We start from the raw sequence: 22193 nt of genomic DNA on the forward strand, positions 1-22193 counted from the left end.
GATCCATGTCTTCTCTCAGGCAATCAACGTAGTTACCTACGTCAATTAATTAGCTCCAATATGACAGTACCACACACACATACGAGACCCTAGTTTGCTTGTTAGTCCTGATACTGTACAGCGACGTTAGCGTTCAATCACACTGTAAATCTCATAATATATCTCAGAAGTTTTGAATAAAGCTGGTAATCATAGCAAATTGTGGTAAGAAATGGTCTTCAACGTGATGAATAATCACGATGTATAGTCGATTAATATTGATTTAAGAATGGTTTTAAGTTAATTGACTACAAATGCTGTTACGGTCAATCTATAATCTGTGTGCAAACGTTGTAATTGAATTTAAATCGCAGTCTACCAACGGGACGCGGTTGCTGCATGCTAGCATTACATCTACCAATCCATCGATAGAAATGGATAGTAATAGTGTTGCTTTAATATTGATCACTAAAAATTGACTTAAAATGATAGCTTCATGTTTACCTCATTGCTTTATGATAGGGCATGATGGCTTTCATCTCTCTTACAGCGTTGCTTTACTAAAACGTTCCCACTTAGAACATGAAGGAAGATCCAAACTGTAGCTTATTTTAGTCAGTACCGTCGCGGTACAATACACATACAGTGTAGGAAACTATCGTGGTTGAAGTGGATACTGTACTGTATGGCTTCTACTGGTTGAAGCGTTCACGTCATTCCTTCAACAAGTCCCTGATAGACTGATTGATAGACAGTGTCGTCCGTCCAGTTGTCTGGCTATCTGCAGCAATGAACATTGAACACGTATGCAGGGTGGCATGAACGCTTATGCGTTTGCGCAGTGAGGAAGCTTCCAGGCGGTACATCAAGGAGATCGAAGAAAAGAAAAACAACCTGCTCGAGTCGACTCGAGTTGGTCAGAACGAGTCAGAACTGTCGCCAGTAATGACTGTAACCAATTTGAATAAGCAGTCAGTTTAGATAGGTTTATTTTATAAAATGTATATTAAATTTATGAGTTTCTGTATCAGTGGATATCTTCTATATGCAGCAACTATCAACATTGGCAATGACAAATCTTTTCACATTGTCCGTCTGGTTTATAATGAACTAAATATTACATTAGTGTTCTATGGATTTGTATAGAACCATAGCTGCATCACTGGTAGTACAGTAAACTAACGCAATAGCAGTCAGTGATTAGTGAGTGACTGCCGCTACGAAGTAGGCTGTTATTGCTGTTTTGCATTGCAGTATTTCATCGATAAATATGATATTCTGTATGTCTGTATGGCTGCTGTATAAACTGTAAGGAATATCCACGACGCTAAGAATGCTCGAGGCCTTGGAGAAACTCCTACTAAAAGTAACAGCAGGGATTTCTACCAAAGCCACAAGTTACAGGGCTTTCAACTGCGCATGTACAGACACTATTCTTCACATCAAGGTTACACTTGGTTACATTAACGGGTATAATAGTGATGGGATACTATGTACTGTATAGTACTGGACAATGCACATCATGTTGCACTATCAGTAATCAGCACAGTACTGTACTGAGTATGACTAGGCGTGTGGAGCCTCGTTATGTCAACTAAATAGCTAGCTATTGTCTTATATTCATGACGTCATATCATTGAATGAAGTAACTCTTATTGTTATTGAACAAATGCAAAACAATAGATCGATTGTATGAATTGATCCGAATCCGTCAATACAATCACAGCAAGCGTTTAGGCAGTCTACGACTAAGAATGAAATTAAAGCAGCGTCCCCAAGCTTCATTACGTTTCAAGAAATAATCTCTTCTTTTATCTACCGAACTTACTTCATTTCCTCCAGGTAAGACTGAATTTTTCAACTTATTCTACCGCTTGATATTTTGTATTGGATAGGATTAACGTAAAATGGCATCATTAGTTGTGTATAACTTGGATATCGCGTTGACATCATTACTTATTCTCCCAAAATCAAGTAGGCGTTAATATTTTTTATTATTACCTTGTTTCTTCCTCTGTGAGCGTTCTATGTTATTACCGTAAATTAGCCACCTTTTTCCCCTTTTGCTATACTGTAGCTTAAAATGGATAAAAATATCTCCCTGATTTAGCACGATCTTCAATCATCTTGTCAAATTGATAATCTACTGTATTTTAAATACCATGCAATGGAGTATTACACGTAAACGTTACATCGCTAATATTAGAAAGAGCGTAGTTGATATCGTATCCAGTTCTAAAGCTGTTGTAGGTGTATCATTTGAAATCAAATACTCGCATTTATACTTGTAGTGTCGTGAAGAGGGAAAAAATACAATATGGTGCAAGATTAGCATGATTTAGAATTCTTTTCACTAATTTCCTACACCAACCCTATCGATCATGTATTGTTGCTATTACTCGTATTCATGTAAATTCAAATTTCGAAGAACAAACACACTAGTTTATTATCGATTTACCTTCATATTAGCCGTAAACTTTTTGACGAGGTTCTAAATTGCTATTGATAATTATAAAATTGTAATCTATTATTACAAGTACTCAAAAAATTAACATCACGATTGGATCAAATTCATACTCTTCGCTATGATACTTTACTACAAGTCTGTATTTTATGGCCGCACTTGATAATTCTACAAAAAGTAGTTGCGTATGTTATCGACGATTGCAGAAAGCGTATACAGTACAATATAAAGCTGCATTCACGTTCTGCTGAGGTAGAGGAGAAAGGTGTGGCCATCCTTTCTATTTCTTATTTTAGCATTGCTTCACTTGACTGTAGACTGTGTGGTGGTGCTAATGTATAAGTCACCAAGCATCACGGCATTATGAAAAGTAGCATTAAAGTACAGTATAGTATGTTAAATCAAGATATTAATGGAAAGGTGACTTAATCAGCAGCAAACTCATACAAACTTGGGTCAATGTTTACACACCTTCTACGCGTATACTAGCACTACATGTAATGTACTTTGTATCACGTAGATTTAATTACTATAGGCCGTTATTTATTATTTTTTGGTTACTTTACATCTATCTATCTTGCCAATCAGTTGAAGTGAATAGACTAATATCGACGATTTGTATGGCCAAATAACGAGTACAGTCTTATTTACTGTTAAAACTAAGTTTGATTGAAATTGAGATCAATCGAGCGGGCGACTAGATGGAGTATTATTGGCGTTTGATTGGTGTTGCGATAGGGTATTTGTATATTACTATTAACGAATTGGCTAATTTTTTCGAGCATATAACCGTGGTTGATAGCGCGGGTTAGCCCCAAAGCGACAAGAAGCATTTTAACCAGCTTAGTAACAGCGGGATTCCTCACTGTTAAAATAGAAAGTCCTAAGAGATTACTCTCTCAGTGCATGTCGTGCACGCGAGATGCCAACTAGTGAAAATTCACCGTACAGTGCGTACAGTACAGTACTACAGTCGCTTTGGCATATGAAATCCAGACTAAGTTAGTTTGCAATGCGAATGACTGGTACTCTTTATTTTATTTTGATCCTATTTCACAGATACAAATCGTATCCAATTTCTGTATCTGATTGGATCTCATTTTATTCCAATTAGCAGTATTTTTATTGATTGGTTTCATCGAGTTTTTTCCTGGCTCTCCGATCTTGCAGTCCTAGGTAATGGCGGTAGTATTAAAGAGCCACGGTACATACTGTACAGTGTACAGTACAGTAACTACAGTATAAAAGACATTCAGAAAAACCGGTTAACAGGTTATACTGTACTGCTTCATACTGCACTTTCAGTACGGCACGGTACGGCACGATACGGTACTATAAAACAAAACAAAGAAAAGCTTGATTAAACTGCCTTGACAGGGGTCGCTAACCATAGGGTCTTATTACCCCCCCCCCCTTTTGGCTTCCATGCAAAAAATATCTTCTACTTTACTTTTGGAGCAATATGCACTTGTGTAGTCCCTCGAGAGACTCTTACCGCATGGAAGACACTGTAGTAAATACATTAAGACTTATCCCAAGTTTAAAAGAATTGGTCATTCTGCGCAAGCTATCATGCGTCTAGCATCGTTATAAAATACCTTCGTTACAGTCCATCGAAATGAAGAAGTTATTACAGTAATTCAATATTTTAAAAATTAAAATTGATTGACCGAGTGTTATCCAACCTTAATGCTATTATGTACGCTAGCGATGACATCACGCCAAAACAAATCCCATCGCTTGCAATCGACCAACCCAACAAATCACTGTGGGCAAGAACAACACATCATATTGATGTTATTCGCCTTTCCCACTGCCGAGAGTAAAAATACTCGATGCGTATGGTGCAGATAATATCAGACATGATCACCGATAGTTTGAAGGTCATGATCGAGTAGTTTAAGATGATACTGGACCATGGACTACTACTAGGTATCAAGTAGCTTGTAATAATAAATACAGTATTCTCCATTCGTTCTTAGTAAAACAACATTAAACTGAGCTAACAGTGTACAAGCTGACTGAGGAAAAAGTATGCGACAATTCTAGTATTACAGGATAGCGAGGTCAATATATATATATAGTACAGCAGTACGGCAATCATGACTGATGTGCCTCAGCTAGATGCGTCTTTATAACTGACTGTAATCGTTGCAAGTAGTCATTAAAATTGAATTCTACCTTGGTGATCACTTCAGAGATTGTCTAGAGACCAGCGATAACCTGATAGATCATGGTAAAGATATTATTCAAGACATACAAGTACTGCCCATTGCACATTAGCAAACTTGGGCCATAATATGATACAAACTAAACGCTACTGTAGGAGATTATAGCTGTCCTAATTTTACTTCAATTCTACCAACTTCATTCTGCTATTTGCACATCGATCATGTCTCTCTCTCTATTCATCGTACAAGGTGTAACAATGTATTCACAGTTTATTTCATTTTTGGGACTAGGTGATCCAAAAAATCACAAATTGACCTACAGAAGGCTAAAATTGGCGTTGTTTTCGTTTTTTCTATTTTTTCCATCCAATACACTAGGTAGATGCTAAGCTACTGCACTGTACTGTATATGATAGATGTAGTAATACAACTGCGATATGCCCATATGTTGAACGGCATTAGCCGAGGGACGATAGTATTTCAATACATTACTTTGTAGGAATTAATTTCATTGTTTGCAACAAGATTTCTCAATCAGATCGTTTGAAACAATCAATCCGATCATGACAATTGCCCTTTATTGTTACAAAATTAAATTAATTTAACTAAAAAACAATTCATGAGCCTGAAAGGTCGCTGTAGATACAGTACTTCCTAAAGTCGTTTACTATCTCACTATCTACTGTATTTAATTGATTTTGTTTACGGAGTGCATTTGAACCAACTTGCAATGGATAGCAAATACAGTAGGTGTAAATTGATTATAGCTCTAAAATACCATTCTACTTCATAAAGAACAGTATCACTAATGGTAGCTACGTAACGTGGAATTACTCGCGATATCAAAGTTCTTACAGTTTCAGCTAATACAAACGATTAATGCTCCTCTTGTTGATGTGAAATTATAAATATACCTTACACTTCAATGTATCTAGACTGTACTGTAGGCAATGCCAGGTAATATAAGTGTCAAAATTTGGAAATTATCTTTCAACAACTATTGTAAGATGAATCATATCTTGCAATTTATACTCGTATGGAACGCTTTACGTACCAGTAACATCGAGTCGTGTGTACATGAATTCAATTCAATAGCCGTCAAAAGTCAAGAATATTCTTTCACGGAATTCAAATTGTTAAAGTTACAGTATGAAAGTACAAATTATTAAATAATGTCAACAATAGTAGATTATAAAATACATGAAACTTCCAGGCATACATTAATATTAGACCACTAAGGCTTTTCTTTTCCCTCTTTCTCGTCTTACATAAATAGATACTGCATTTCTTAAGCATCTGGATTATATCAATGAATACATCAACTGTTTCTTTAAATAATCAATTTTTCCATATTACTAGATTCAACTTGGTTCTAGTTCGACTGCCACTATGACTTCTCCAAGCGGTACTGTCAAGAAATACCTCAATCAGGATTACCAGAAAATTAAGCTGGATTGCTTAAATAACGGACAACTATTCGAAGATCCAACATTTCCTCCTACTGATGCCACGCTATTTTTCAGTCAAAAACCACCGCGTCGATTTGTATGGAAAAGACCAGGAGTAAGTTGAGATTTATATCACAATTGATTTAAGCCATAGAAATTGCAAAACAATCGATAAAATACCTCTGTGCTGGGTAAACTTATAGCCATTCTATATTGTCCCTACATAAGTAAAACAGCCATGGATGCATAAGCCATAATACTTCAAGTTTCATTTCAGCTGTTAGATAATCGGTGATATACCGTAGATAGCTATTGACTATATTAACTGTATTATTGTTAAAACTCACTATCTACTGTATCAGATATATACTATGGTCTAGACCTGGCATTTATTTTTCCAACTTAGTGAGTATCACTTTTTCAACGTTGCAATACTAGTTAGCACGTAGGGTTAATAGCATATCACTAAAGAGTTCGTTTCCTCATAAACATATTTATCTCTATGAATAGCTCTAATTCGACCTAATTAAAAGATACATCATTGCATTTTTCTATATATTTTTAATTACTAATTCAGCACGCTATGTGAAGATTGAGGGTTTATATTGTCAATTCTATTTTCATATTAAACATGTGTTCTTTACTAAACATATGAAACGATATTTTTACGATACGTGATTGACTACAATAATATAATATACTGTACTTCTTTCAATCTTGCATACGGTTGTTACCGGTATCATACTAAATACTTGCAATGATAAGCTACAGTATACTAATATGGAATTTGTCTGATAACAATAGGAATTGAGCAAAAATCCCAAATTGTTTGTCGATGGTGCAAGTCGTCTTGATATTTGTCAAGGAATGTTGGGCGACTGCTGGTTCTTAGCTGCTATTTCATCATTGGCAGGTGAAAAATCATTGCTCTATCGTGTTGTACCACCGGATCAATCTTTTAGTAGGAATTATGCCGGCATATTTCACTTCCAGTTTTGGAGATTTGGTCAATGGACTGATGTGATTATTGATGATCTCCTGCCAACATATAATGGCAGATTAATTTTTGTACACTCTGCTGATACGAATGAATACTGGAGTGCGCTATTAGAAAAAGCTTACGCTAAGTGAGTTAGCAATATAACCCATCTTTCTCTGTGTGAATTACCTTTTCTTTATTATAATTATAATTAACGTTTATTAATTTATAATTGTTAATCTATGATGTATTAAGATCATCACGTAAATACAATATACGCGTATTAATAATTGCAATCATGCTACAATATTCCTGTTTATAAATTGCAAAAGATATTATCGATTGAATGAATTTATTTCTAAACTTTTTGACTTTAATCTATACTTTTTCATGTATCACCGCATAGGTTGGCTGGTAGTTACGAAGCCTTGAAAGGTGGTCATAGCTCTGAAGCCTTAGAAGATTTTACCGGTGGTGTAACAGAAGTTATTGACCTGAAAAAACCTCCAAATAACTTGTTTGATCAAATTCTGAAATCTTTTGAGCGTCATTCATTAATGGGTTGTTCTATTGAGGTAAGAAATCTTGCTAAGTGTGATTCCTAGCGTAATTGTAAGCAAAAACATTGTGTAATCCTAACTGTTATATCTCGGTAGCTCCAGTAGATTTACTATTAATTTAGGACTTAAACCATTTGGAACTATCGTAAACTCTTGTTTACACTAGGTTTTAGTATTTAATCGCCGTCTTTAGAAATTCATGAACATTTATGACTCTATCTTGCAGGCATCTCCTAATCAGATTGAGCACAAGCTAGATAACGGATTGGTTATGGGACATGCTTATAGTGTCTCGAAAGCTGTTCGGGTATAGATAAGTCTTGATAATTGTCATTAGTTATTACAGTAGCAATTGATACTAATTACTTTTAAGTACCGCAACTAAGGTATACCTATTTGCGATAGGTTAAAGTTCGTGGTAGAATTGAGGAAGATCTTATCAGAATTCGAAATCCTTGGGGTAATGAGAAAGAATGGCGAGGAGCTTGGGGAGATGGGTAATAATCTCACGCAAAATTTACCCTTTAAATTCATACTTCTATATGTGTGCCATCCATTCTTGATAACACCCACAGCTATGAGACTTTTCCGAAATTATGCATAATAATATTACAATATACGAGTATTGCTGTATAAATGTGCTTTAGTTATCTGCAGCAGTAACATTTATGAATTATGGAAAAGTTTTCAAATTGTACAGCTGATTTCAACAAACTGAAAACTTAATATAAATTTAGTGATTATTTTACTGTTACTAAGATTGCCTAATGGATTTGACTGCTACTTTTATTTCTGTCTTCCTTGGTCTTATCTTGTTTTATACTCACTTCTATCCAATGTTAGCTCACCGGAATGGAAGACTATTTCGGAAGCAGAGAAAGCAAAGATGGAATTGTCATTCGATGATGATGGAGAATTTTGGTAAATATGCAATGAATTTTTATTATATATATTATCTACAGTTAATATTAATGAGATTACGACTGAATACCATATATCATAGAATATACTATATATCAATCTTTCAATATATTTAAATAGCTTTGAAGCATATCCAGCGTAGAAGTATTATCATATTTCTCATTTTCTCTAGGATGGCATTTAAAGACTTCTGTGCAGAGTTCTCAACTTTGGAAATTTGCATGTTATCACCTGACAGTGCTGTTGATAGTCGAAGTAGCAAAAAAAGATGGCAGATGCAAAAGCATAACGGCGCCTGGCAAAAAGGCGTATCTGCTGGCGGCTGTCGTAATTATCCTGATACATTTCATTATAACCCTCAAGTTGCCGTAGAAATTACGGTCAGTAGTATGAGAATAAATAATTATGTGCGCAGATTTAGATACCAAGTAATCTTATCATTTTATAGCAAGCTTTTAGTTAATTGACATCTACAGGCATTTTCAGTTTTTTTAATAGAAAATATTGTATCATGTTAGGATGAAGATGACGAAGAGGGAGCATCAGTCTTTATATCGTTGATGCAAAAGAATCGCCGTAAATTGAAATCACAAAATGCTAAGATGTTAACCATTGGATTCGCTTTATATAAGCTGGATCAGCGTGATGCTAGTAAAAAGCTAGATAAGAATTACTTCTTATACCATGCTTCGACAGCCAAGTCTAAAACCTTTATCAATATGCGAGAAGTAGCAACTCGATTTAACCTACAAAAAGGAACTTATGTTATCATGCCATCTACTTTCAATCCCCACGAAAGTGGTGAATTTTTACTACGTGTATTTACTGAAAAACCGGCTACTTGTTCAGGGTAAATAGATTGCACTTTGAAAAGAATGATTATTTCGTATCAGCTTTAACATTTGTTAAAAATTTTAATTAGGAATGTCTGCATTGAATTTTACAACGATATTTATGAGAGATACCTCTGTTCGAATTTATAATATTATCTTTGTATGCCACATGTAACTTTTAGCGAGGTAGATGATGACTGCCAATATGTTGCACCGGCTCCACAGGTGAGTTACTCAATTGGCCAGAATTACAGTAACTGTGCCATTGTACTCAGTGCCTAATAAACGTTGGATGCATATAATCCTGTAACATGATTGTACAATTTATAGGTTCAATCAAGACAAACACCTGAGGAAATGAGACTTGAAAACGCATTTCATGAAATTTTTGATCGTGTAGCTGGAACGGTAACAATGCATACCATTGTATATGATGAAATTCGTCGTAACGTGTTAATATAGTAATCATTATTATGTATTGTGTCATCGTGATTTCAGGATGAAGAAGTTGATGCTTTTGAATTACAACAAATCCTAAATCAAGGCCTCGTTAAAAGTAAGTTTGAGCTGGAATCTGTTACTTGCGATATCTAAAATACTACCACGAATTCGTCATGAGACACACATTATCTAGAAATTTTAACTAATGAAATAAATAATCATACGCTGTACAAAGCTGTTGAATCAATAACGCGACAATTGCGGTTTCATAACTTATTGTCATTTATGTATATGCGTGTATTACATATAGTGTTCGGCCAAAGTTCAGCAACATTTAGCTTGGAGGCATGCAGATCTATGGTCGCTATGGTCGATGTATCCTTGTCGAATCTTTAGCAACTACCATTTATATAATTTCTTGTTATTATCATATCACCTCATACGAGCAGTTATTTAGTGATTCTCAATATTAAGAGCTTCAAAAAGCTTACTTTTTTTAAACTCTATAGAAACTTTCAGTTTAGTTACAACTTAAATATGCTAGATAAATGCGTATTATTTATATTGAGCAAATATTGTCTACAATACGAAGGTTTGATTCCTGAACGTTCAAACAAAATAAATATAGCAAGACCGATCCGGAAAACTTAATTACGATGAGTTTAGAAATCTATGGCAAACTATTAAAAGTTGGAAGGTATTTAATCTATATTTTGAATAGAACATAATATTCCAGATGGATTTTATTTTTATAAATTCTTTTGTGTATGCTGATCTGTATGATTGGGATAACTGATGTGTGATTACGTTTTGTTGTCAATTCAGGACAATTTCCAAAAGTTTGATACTGATAAATCTGGTTCTTTTAGCTCATATGAACTGAGAGCTGCCCTTACTGCTTCAGGTACTATTTCTGTCTACTTTTATTTATTAATTACTGCTTCATTCATGTCTGGGCATATGTACTAAATTATGACAATGGTAGACTAGTTACCACTTTAACTTTTTCAGTTGAGTTTGTTCGATTTGATAGTTTTTTTGTTGAATTTTCTTTAACCTTATTAATGTCTGATAAAGAGTACAACAAAGTTCTCTCTACAGATGCCATTTTAATATTATTTCAAAAATCTTAAGTATAGCACTACATTTACTGTGAATACTATCTACAATTAAATATTTAATCTTGAGAATTTGCACTATTAATTTATTTTAGGATTTAGGCTTAGCACTTCTGTTATGAGATCTATTGCTTTGCGATATGCCTCCAAGGATGGTAGTATTTGTTTTAATGACTACTTATTGTGCATGATGAAAGTTACCACCATGTTTGGTAAGCCTTTGCATAATTTTGTTATTGCTTTTGTAAAGATTTACTTGTACATGGAACATTTATGTTTTTTCGTTTGAAGTAGATATAAATTTATCGCCTATTGTCAATATTATAGATATAAGATAACGAACTTGGTGTATTACAGTGATTCATCAACGTAGTGATAAAGCAAAAGACGGTAATATAGTGATCACAGTGCAGCGTAACAGTTACTGCATCCTGAGTATTACTTAGGTTGGGTCGATAGAAAGTACAAGTGTACCAACTCATTCCTTAGCTATTCTGACACTTATGATACTTGATTTAACCGTATCTCCAAACTATACAAAGCTATTATGCTTTATAAAATGCCACAAATCATCACAATGAAGACTGATTCTTGCAATGGTCTTTACAAATTAGCTGATTTGTAGTTAATAGAGTCTATACTACTGTCTACAGTGCTCGTAAAATGTGACTTCATGCCTCGTAAACCAGTAGATAATTAATTAATAAATACGATAGATTATTCAACGACCTGTGCTGTTCCGCAACTTATAGCACTTTGATATAGATTTATTAGCAAGTACAGCACTGATGCTGAACAATTCGCTACGGCAGGTATCATGCATCAAATAAATGTAGTGCTGCTGTGTCTCAGACTGGCATTGATAATTTGTCACACAATACAAATCCAATTTAAAAAACTTCTAGTATGTTAAGTGTCGATAAAGGATCTCTTATAACTTCAGCTTGTCTTCATTTTATTTAATTGTGAGACATTTAGTAATGCTATAACAACATCTAACCATCTGTATTCTTATGTGATGTACGCGTACAGATAAATTTATCGAACATGACGCATCCAAACGTGGGAAAGCACAATTTTCATTAGATCAGGTTAGTAAACTGATATTACTAACCACTTCGTAGATTAATGCGATCAATGCTTATGATAAAGCATTTTATAAATAATGGTTATTTTTTCTTCAATAGTTCCTATCGTCTACCATGCTGTCTTAAAAACAAAAACTGGGCAAACGTACATGTTATAATGCTGCACTTATTACGGTATATTTAATGAACGTGACCATAACACCCAAAGGCAAATGAATTACCGGACTTTATAACTCTATTCATGATATAAATGATATGAATTAAGATGCAACTTCGTCCTGATATTTCTTTGTTAACTGTAGCTCAGTAATTACTACTGCATTATGGCATTATTAAAACAACGAAGTAGAACAGTGTGTTTAAGATGGATGCATATATACCGATAATCATAATAGTATCTAGTAAGTACAGATTTTATTGTTTTTGTATACGGTAAAAACGAGTGGTGTTGAAGTGAATAGTACATACGCTACTTATTTAAAGGATATTAGTGTACTTGAAAGTATCGTAGTTATAAAAGTAAAATAAATAGCCTTTTGTTCACTTTTTTACTCTAAATTTTATGTTTGTTGGTAGTAGCGTTAATTTATAACATAACCGACGGCACATGCTTATATCTGTAATGGAACTACAATAGACATTATACTGAAATGTTACTTAAACAAGACATACAGTATCACGTTAACTCATGTTGTTGCTCTATAGGAATGCAGTTCTTGCATTGCCACTAATGGAGATGAGGGAATAATATATAAATAATTTGCTTACTGAGGATTGAATTATAATTGTGTATGTGTACTCGTTTGGCAATAATAATCTGTTCGCCTTTACGTATATAATAAATAAAAATATATGCACCAAGGGTGATGGCTAAGATCCAAATACTTTTTTAAGCATTCCATAACAATTTTTGACAAGAAATCCGTACGAGTTCAAGTAGTTTACTAACAGCTGAAGGATAAATACAATTGCAAAAATAAGTAGTCATTTACCTATACCAGTAAATGGGTGAAAATTGGAATTAGTTTAGCTTACAAATACAAATACTAGCTGCTACTGGATCAATCAGGTCAACTTAAAGGTACAATACTAAGCTGTACAAAAGTCGAAAAATCGTACTGCACCCATTGCTAATCAAATTACAGGTGTGCTCATTTGTAAACGGCAACATCACTGTTACATATTATATCATAATCACAAGGTAATTTTAGCATTTTTTAGCTAAGTTTTTAATAAAATTTGCTAACTACGTAATAACTATGTTAGTCGACACTATAAGTGTAGCATCATCAAAATTTGAAGTCTTTATATTTTTTATTTGTTTTAGTACTATCCGCTGCTTTCTTGCGTTTCTAAAAGTGAATTAAAAGGAGTATTATCATATTAGAAATTGAATATGAAACTATACACTTTCTATAGGCTAATGTACCACATCCAGAATACAACAGGACACTACGACACTCAAAACAATCAAAAATAGTACAGTCAAATTACCCTCTGCTGTCGAGCTGCATGCTCAGCAACCATATCACTAAAATCTTCTTTTTTCGCCGAATCATTTTGCTCACGAAGTTGTTCTTCATACCTAAGAAGTTCAAAGTATAGATTAAAAAGCTTTTAGAATAACAAAAAGTTAGATAACATACATACTTAGCTGTCATAGTAGCTTCATCCAATTCTAGCTCGCTAGGATCAAGTGAGACTTCTATACCATCAGCTTGAGTGGTACTCTTCTTGGGTGCCTTAATTGATATAAAAATATTATTGATAATTTAACGGCTCTTGTTCACTGAGCAAAAAAATCACATTAAAAATAGTTTAAAAAGTAATGTTTAAAATAAATTATTACCGCATTTATATCGTAAATATGTGCAGAGCCCATTATGGCAGCGCCAACTGCAATTTTCTTTTCCGGAATTATAGTATACAATTGTGGGGTTTCTTCACTGTAAGCGGTGATAATTCATAGATTACTTTCAAGAATTTACAAAAGTATAAAGATTAATTTAGAAGACTGGACTTTATCTAACCCTTGCTCCATTGCATCTTCAATATTTTTCTTTTTTCTATTTTTAAAAGACAGTATTGCAAAAAGCTATTAATTCCCATCATATTTAGCGGAAGTAGTAAATTATTATGTTTAATAATTTGTAGACTAACCGGAGTTCGATACTTTCGGGCGTTTCTAAGCCAGCAGAAATAGAAGTGAGACCGCTAGGAGTGACCAATCTTAATAAAGGTGATTTACGTATTAGGATATATAATTCTTAGGAATAGTGGTATAATTAAAAATAGAGATAAAATTTTAAATTAATTTCACCCTTCAGCGGGAGTAACAAGTCCAGTTTCATCGACTTTTTTCTCCGTTTCCTCACCCTGAGATAGCATAAATACTAAATTATTCTATTTGAATAATTAAAGGACAAGACCAGCCAGATAATCGCTATTAAAGTCATCTCCTTTATTACCTCTTGGCCTTCTTCTTCTTCATCTTCTTCTTCTTCTTCTTCTTCTTCTTCGTCTGAAACTAATTCTCCCCAGCGAGACTTTTCTACTCCCTCATCTTCCCCAGTAAGCTAAAATTTATCACAATATTAGTAAATCTTTCGAAACGAGAGTAGGACAAAGGTGTACTTTTTTACTTGGTAGTCATATGCTTGAGTTCCAAATACGTCTCCGTATAGCGGACGCCCCGTTTCATCTACAGGGGGTTTACCCCATCCACCAGGATGATAACCGAATGATGCACCTTCAGGGATTGGCGCATTCAAACCAGATATTTTCAAATTGGGGTATGAAGGCGGAGGGCCATATCTTTGCATAGCAATTAGCCAAGGGGGAGGTATCAAGTTTTTACCCTAATATGCGTACATACAGTAAATTACAATGCTAACAATCAAGTCTCGTAACAGCTATCAAATATTCCGGTCAAGAAAATTACCTGGCCTGTTGGCATTCCAAGAGCGAGCCTCAAGTCGTCCGATAAGTCCCCAGGTTTCTTTTCTTTCAGGCGAGTTTCAAATTCTTTTCCCTTCAAATTTCAAGAGTACAATTTTTTTCAGGTTTTTACCTGACGACTCTTATGAATATACCGACGTATGTATTGAATACTTACTTCGTAGTAAAGACTTCCGTGCATAGTAACTTTTGGCTTAGTTTGCCACTTAAAAAATGCATCATGAAGTTTTTGGTAATCGATTCCTAACTTTCCCATTTTAGGGCGTATCTTTTCTCTCTGTTTCGCTTTCATGGTCTTTTTATCCTCCTATGAGACAAGATTAAAAAAATATAAGGATCGTCTTGCTAGTGTGTAATCTAATAACAACCCAGCACATTCAATAGGAATAGTTATGTTTTGTTTTCAATTATCAAAACTAACTTTTTCTTGTAAGGCTTCTCTCATTTCCATAATTCCAGTTTTCTGCATACAAGGAATCCCATGTCAGTACTTTGCAGAATTATTGTCATGTAGTTTAGAAATCTATTAACTAACGGATATAGACGTATCACCTTTATGAAATCTGGTAACTCAAATGGAGGTTTCTCAATACCACGCTTCCCTTGCAGGTATTTACGTTTGAAACACCAATGACGAGGTATAGGCACTGTATTTCGTGTCGCCTAGGAGACAATTATATCAGTAACCAATGCTAGAGGTGTTCGCTTTATATATAATTTATACAAATTCTCTCCCTACTTTCAATAATAATAGTAGTTTCGGATCTCTTGCAGTAACATCGTGCATTTCTACAAGATCAGGCCTAGTAACCAGCTATCGATATGATATGTTTTATGCAAAAAATACTTCGATTAATAAATTTTCTTATTGATTACATTGGTTTAGAATTAAAGACTAAACTTCGAGTACAAATCAACCTGCTTTAGTTCCGCAACTGTAAGTCGATGCAATTTACGCAATTTCTTCTTCGATATGGCGTCTTTAATCATATCATCATCCAGCTAATAAATTAATCAATGAAAACATTTTAATTAAGTATTCTTATCGATCTTATTTATTAATTTCGAAAATATGGCACAACTTTTACCACGTACCAATTCCTCATCAGACGATTCAGCATCTTCTGTTGATTTTTGCATGTCCTAACAATTATAAAATAACGTGTAAGATATTCGTCAGTGTAAATAATTAGATATACTGTACATAGCTGTTTACCTTGTTTGCTACTTGATTTTCCATTGTGTCTGCTTCAGGTGCGTTCTTTACACTTTCAGACAACTAATAAGATAATTCAAGATCACGTTTATTTAATCTCAGCAATTTTACAAGAAACTATATCCCAAGAAGAAATTAACCTTAAACGCTTCAAAAACTGTGGAAAAAGTACTTAATACTGGATCTGATAAATCCAATGTTTCTGGGATATACCTATTAAATAAAACAATAGGGTTTGTTTTATAAACTTCATAATGTGCATGGCTAGACAACATAAATGAAGGTAATAATTACTGCTGATTGTATCTTACTCGATATCAATTTCTTCATTTTCAGCGGTAACATCTGCTTCGTTTTGCTAATCAAGATCATTTAACAATATTACAAAACAACCACTACGTGAGTTGATATTAATGTAATGAATATTACCCTTTCATCAGGCTGAATATGTAATCTTCTCTTTTTTTTCTTCTTTTTATTTTTCTTCTTGTTCTAACAGGTACGAGATAAGCATGTTATTCACAGTTCATAGGAATTACTAGTCTTAAGTAATTATAAATTTCTTAGTATTTTAATTTAATTATTAAGTTACCTGATTGGATTTATTATCTGTAGCACCATTAGTAACATTAACTACCTCTTGATTAACTTTGTTTGTAGGAGGAGGCGTATTGACGCGATGTGTAGGTACTTCTAATGATTTAGAAGTATTTGATGTCGCCTGGTTATCAATTTTTGAAAAAGGTAATGATGGATTTTCAATAGAAGGTGACGCTTTGGTAATTTGCACTTGAGGGATTTGAGCATTAGTTTCAATGGTTGGTTTATCAGATGTTTGTTTATTATCTATAATTTGGTCGATCGGAGAAAGAGTAATTTCCACTTTGCTCCCATCCTTTACATTTTCGTCTACAATTACTATTTCTTCCGTTCCTTCTTGATTTATCTTCTCATCTTTCACTTCTTGCGATTCTGTCTCTGCTCCCTCTACTGTTGATGACGCTTCCTTTGTTTTCTAAGGTTTATTAAAAGATTTTAGTAAAGTTTTAATTCTGTTATCAATTCCATTAGAGCATTTAGAACAGGCCAATTCTCGTCTGATAATCCAATCGCAGTAAAACCTACCTGATAAAATGCTATCAGCCTTTCGATAAGTTCATCTTTACGACCTATTAATCACAGAAGAAAGGTGTAAGTATTGTTAATGTTTTTGGCCCAATTTTTGTCATTCGGAGGCTGTAATTAAAATAAATTAAACCCTTGCAATTAGTTTGCATAAAGGTACTGATCAATTATATTATACATGTAGATAGCATCGACTATACACAGTACGCATATCAACAAGATTCTGCTTCGGTAATAAGAGCTCATCATATAAAAATTGACGTCTAGCCAATGATAATTACTGATAGTGAGCAGTTTATTATCTTAAAGTACAAGAACTACAGGTACAGTGTACCATGGAAATATTACGTAGTCATATTCATAAGCTACCATAAAAATCCAGATAATTGCAGAGACAGCCAATAGCAACAGTCAATGAACACAATTTTCATGCATTGGTTAAATTTGAATCATTTTAGCAAAGTCTTGACATACGTGTATTGTCATATACATTGCCACCAAGTACAATAAAAAGTTACATGATGCAATACATTGTTGATTGGGCATTCTGTAATCTTCTCATATTAATATTTTACTACAATTTACAGTACGACGTAAATAGTAAGCATTTGAAGTCTTGAAACTTTAACTTTAATTGCTATCTAAATTGCTTCTAAGCGTAATCCAGTATATGGCTACTTGATGTAATCCGTAGTTGATTGGATAATCTGTGATGTTCATACAGTACTACTTTGTTGTATTTTATATTATTTACTTCAGTTTAAGCATATTGGAAGTCTTAGAACTTTGACTTTAATTACCATCTAAGTTGTTTGTAAGTACAATAAAAAGTTACAGTTACTTAGGACTTCAAATTCATTGTATCAATCTAGTAGTAATGTAATCAATAATGTATAGCTTTTTCTAACCTAATCGACAAAATATTATTAAGAGGATAGTTACTAACAGCTCAGTTGTTCAGAGCCTATACGACATCTCAATTAATAATTATTACTTAAGGTAGAGACTCACTCTAGAGAAGAGCATGAATAACATTTTAGCGTCCAAATAGTACGGATGGACGTAACCTTGTAACTACTGTACATTATTATTTTCTATACATGAGACGGAAGCAATTAACGGCACTGCGAGTATTCCTACTAGAAACCACGAATACAGTAAATGCTACTAACAACAATAATACTGGTATAGTTAATTGAAGCAGTATCATATCAATCAACCAGAAGGTAGAAAATATTCACTCTGTTGTACTGTGTCATCGTAATTTAATCATAAGATACTATGAATAATAGAAAGTAGCCAACGCTTATGAAATAATTCCATAACAATTGACTAGTACAGTAATGTTAGTCATGAATTGGATGCAATAAAGACTAGCAATTTTTGTCTACGGTAGGATGAAAAGATCACCATCCGTTTTGAACTCTCTGTCGATCTAAATTGATATAGGATAATGCTGATAGTTTAAGATATGATCACCACTGCACGTTGTAGCTTAGCAATGAACTGTTGAATCTATTCGCCATTAATGTATTGTTGTCCCTTTAGCAGATAGTATGATCAAAGTCGAAAATACGTGTCTCCGTCAAAATAGATAGAGAGATATTTGGAAAGGTAGGATGATATGCGATATCCACTTAGCCATTACGGATGATATTATCCATGAGTTTGGTAGAACTTTGCCCGTTTGTAAGATATCGATCCGAATGGAAAGATTAGTTTATTCTACTGCTTGGATGAATTTGCAATGATGCATGGAGAGTACAGTAGTATAAGAATAGCCATATCAACATGATTGACTGTAGTATGGAAATGCTTGTTCTCTTGATGACTAGCACAGATAATGCAATAATTTTCATTGAAAGTCTACTCAGGATGTAAAATAGAAGAAGAGAGTCATTAAGATCACTTTTGAGCTACGATATGCTGAAAAGGAATGCAAGCGATGACAAGACCGTAGGTCAAAATTTTACTGGCCGAATTACTGCATGTTATGCATACAGTAAAAGGAAATAGTATGTAGCCTTATTGCTTCAAGTAAGAAAATTAGCTTATGATAGGATATATCTGGATGATGATACGTGATTTAGTCAAGTTGATGTAATGTAATCTGTTGTCGATGAGCAGTTTACGATGATTGGATTGCCTATGGAAGGGAAGGGATCTTGAAAGAGATTGATTGCATTTGAAAAAATGGACACAGCCAAGCGAGTTGAATCATTGTACAACAGATCGAAAATTGAATTATTGCTCAGTTTGATGACTTTCTTTCAACGATAACCCTTGATGGTAGGATAGTAGCTATGTAATACCTGATAGTGGTAATCCATGGCTCTCTAATTTTCCCTTTAATTCGGCTACTTTAAACTTGGCCAAGCTGCTTGGCGTTATCGATGTATCCTCCATCTTTGTATCGAGTTTTGCGTGCCTGCGCAGAGAGGTCCAACGCTTTTAGCGATAGGATCAAGCTGGTCAATGATTTTCACTGGCTTTGGAGGTATGTTTACAACACTCCTCTACTATGACACTGGCACGTGCGCGCGACTCTGGTCTACTCCTATCACACTACCTTACCATGGTTGAGTTTGTACCCCAATGCTATGACAACATCTCGCTTGGATCATTTCCTATACTGTAGAGTATAGCGTTTTGGCTCATCTTAGCACTAGATGAGCACAGTGGTAGGAATATTTGGTATAGGAAAGGAAGGGAAATTTAGAAGGCCCAAGAGATGGAAAAGAAGAGTTATCCGATAGCTTTGGAAATCATTTCCACCTATACAGTCTACTCTTTCTTTCCATTTTCTTCTATCTCTATGATTGATTGATCCTACTGTACAGTAGGTCTACAATTTGTTGGTGGTCCACTCATTCAGTACAGTAGAGTACGGTCTCGCTTTTCCTAATGCATTACACCACAAGTTTCTCGATGTCGTGCCATAAAAAAGTTTGCGTTAGGGTCTCGTCTATGTCGTTCTCGACTGTATAACGAGCACGTCATCACTCAGGCAAGACTCCATTTTCCAATGGAAAATAGGAGAAAAATAACGTGCCATTGAAGGGCAGTTATTCATGATCAGTAAAAAGCTTGCTTTACCAAGCGTCATTGAAATCAATCTCGAATCAACGAGTAATGATGCTCAAACACTGGATTGGTGATCGCCCTTGGCTCGATTGCCAATTACTCATGTTAGTTTGATTGGTTTTAATATTACGATCGCTTGGCACAGTCTATTCATGGACCACTAGAAGAATACTTGTCCGGCTGTCCCTCTTTCTCTTCTTTACTGTACTGTATTGCTAGTAATACTGTAATACATGCGTATGGTGCAAACGGTTAACCGGTCGACCTAAAATTTGTAACCGGTTAAGTGACCATACGCAGTAATACACTAGGAATACGCAAGATGTCATACGGAGCACAGTAAAACAAGCTACGCATGCGGACAGTACTTTTATGCTCAGGTCCCTGCCAAACAATGAAGGGAATACGCAAGATGTCATACAAAGCACAGTCAATAGGTACGCATGCGTACAGTACTTTGACGCTCAGGTCCCTGTCAATCTTTCTCTTCTTTACTGTACTGTACTGTATAGCTAGTAAATTAGTAATACAGTCCAGTATAGCCAAATAGCGTAACCTGTCCGTCTGTCCCTCTTTCGCTTCTTTGTCCGGCTGTCTCCCTTTCTCTTCATTACTGTACTGTACAGTACAGTATTGCTGTATTGCTAGAATGCTAGTAGTACTAGTATAGTAGTCGCCGGTTATTAAGCCCACGGTTAATAAGCCCAGCCGCGTATTAAGCCCAAAACGGCTTGGTACGGAATTTTACTTAGCAAAATCCGCCGGTTATAAAGCCCAGTTCGCCAACAGATTAGAGCGAGATTCTCATCTCTCTGCACCCCAGCGCCTGGGAAGCCAGTTGTGCGTGTACATAACCAAGCACTACACATATATGTTGGTATGCGTATGTATAGTGCTTATCCTGCGTTTGCGTTTGCACTCCGGTTATTGCGCCCGCCGCTTATTAAGCCCAATTTGGTCTGGGCCCGAGGTGGGCTTAATAACCGGCGACTACTGTACAGTGTACAGTACTGTATAGCTAAAGAGCGTAACCTGTCCGGCTGTCCCTCTTTCTCTTCTTTGTCCGGCTGTGCCCCCTTTTTTCTTCTTTATTACTTTATTACTGTACTGTATACTGTAGTACACTACTGCTAGTACAGTATAGCCGTAAAACCTGTCCGGCTGTCCCCCGTTACTGTACAGTGTACAGTGTACAGTACTGTACGAGCGATGCCAACCAATGACATTCTGATTGAACCGTTTTGAATTTGATCTCAACAGCACGACGGTTACGCCTTGAAGCATAGTACTGTAGTTTAGCCTACACAGTACTGTATAGTACTACACTCTTAGCCTTATACTACAGTACAGTATACTGCACTGTATATCACACTTGACGTCGTGTTGTAGGCGGCATTTTCGAATTCTACCAAGACTCGATAGAGCTGCCTAATTTCTTCAATAACTTTTGCTCCATTTGATGAGTAAAATTAAGAGAGAACTCCTGCAAAAGCCACAGAAATAATCAACTACAATTGTGTAAGTATCATGTACAAATGGATCAAGAATGGCAATACTAATATGTCTTTGCTATCCAATGAATTACGTGATGATGATTGATACACTTTCAACTCCATGCAGTCATACTATTGGATTTTAGTTCAATTCATGCCTACAACATGTTATTCAGGCTAATTCAGCAATGTCAGTATTCAACCAGTGATTTTCAATCTTTTATTTTAGATTATGCAATTCTACAGTTAACGGTGTTTTAAATCGACTACTTGTAACCTGAATTGTTTTTGTTCTCTGAACGATCAGCTACAGCA

General features: G+C 34.9%; 2 protein-coding genes across 2 annotated transcripts; one reads left to right on the plus strand and one right to left on the minus strand.

Moving 5' to 3' along the window:
* Window positions 1–6003: 6003 nt before the first annotated feature.
* TRIADDRAFT_63582 (uncharacterized protein) lies at window positions 6004–12761 on the plus strand (the record flags this gene model as incomplete). Its single annotated transcript, XM_002108280.1, has 17 exons — window positions 6004–6177; window positions 6867–7189; window positions 7448–7616; window positions 7828–7908; window positions 8007–8098; window positions 8445–8522; window positions 8695–8902; window positions 9041–9372; window positions 9538–9580; window positions 9686–9763; window positions 9854–9911; window positions 10107–10171; window positions 10425–10493; window positions 10622–10700; window positions 11010–11126; window positions 11947–12005; window positions 12708–12761. The coding sequence occupies 17 exons, from the start codon at window positions 6004–6006 to the stop codon at window positions 12759–12761; spliced, it is 2079 nt and encodes a 692-aa protein (XP_002108316.1).
* Window positions 12762–13291: 530 nt separating this feature from the next.
* On the minus strand, window positions 13292–15950 carry TRIADDRAFT_20192 (uncharacterized protein; the record flags this gene model as incomplete). The annotated part of the gene is made up of 15 exons (XM_002109000.1): window positions 13292–13354; window positions 13497–13587; window positions 13653–13744; window positions 13852–13948; window positions 14033–14068; window positions 14163–14231; window positions 14323–14363; window positions 14471–14578; window positions 14645–14860; window positions 14944–15033; window positions 15118–15267; window positions 15382–15423; window positions 15513–15623; window positions 15700–15774; window positions 15879–15950. The coding sequence occupies 15 exons, from the start codon at window positions 15948–15950 to the stop codon at window positions 13292–13294; spliced, it is 1353 nt and encodes a 450-aa protein (XP_002109036.1).
* Window positions 15951–22193: the final 6243 nt, after the last annotated feature.

This window comes from Trichoplax adhaerens, genomic scaffold (assembly GCF_000150275.1).
Source record: "Trichoplax adhaerens TRIADscaffold_1 genomic scaffold, whole genome shotgun sequence".
Lineage (NCBI taxonomy): Eukaryota > Metazoa > Placozoa > Uniplacotomia > Trichoplacea > Trichoplacidae > Trichoplax > Trichoplax adhaerens.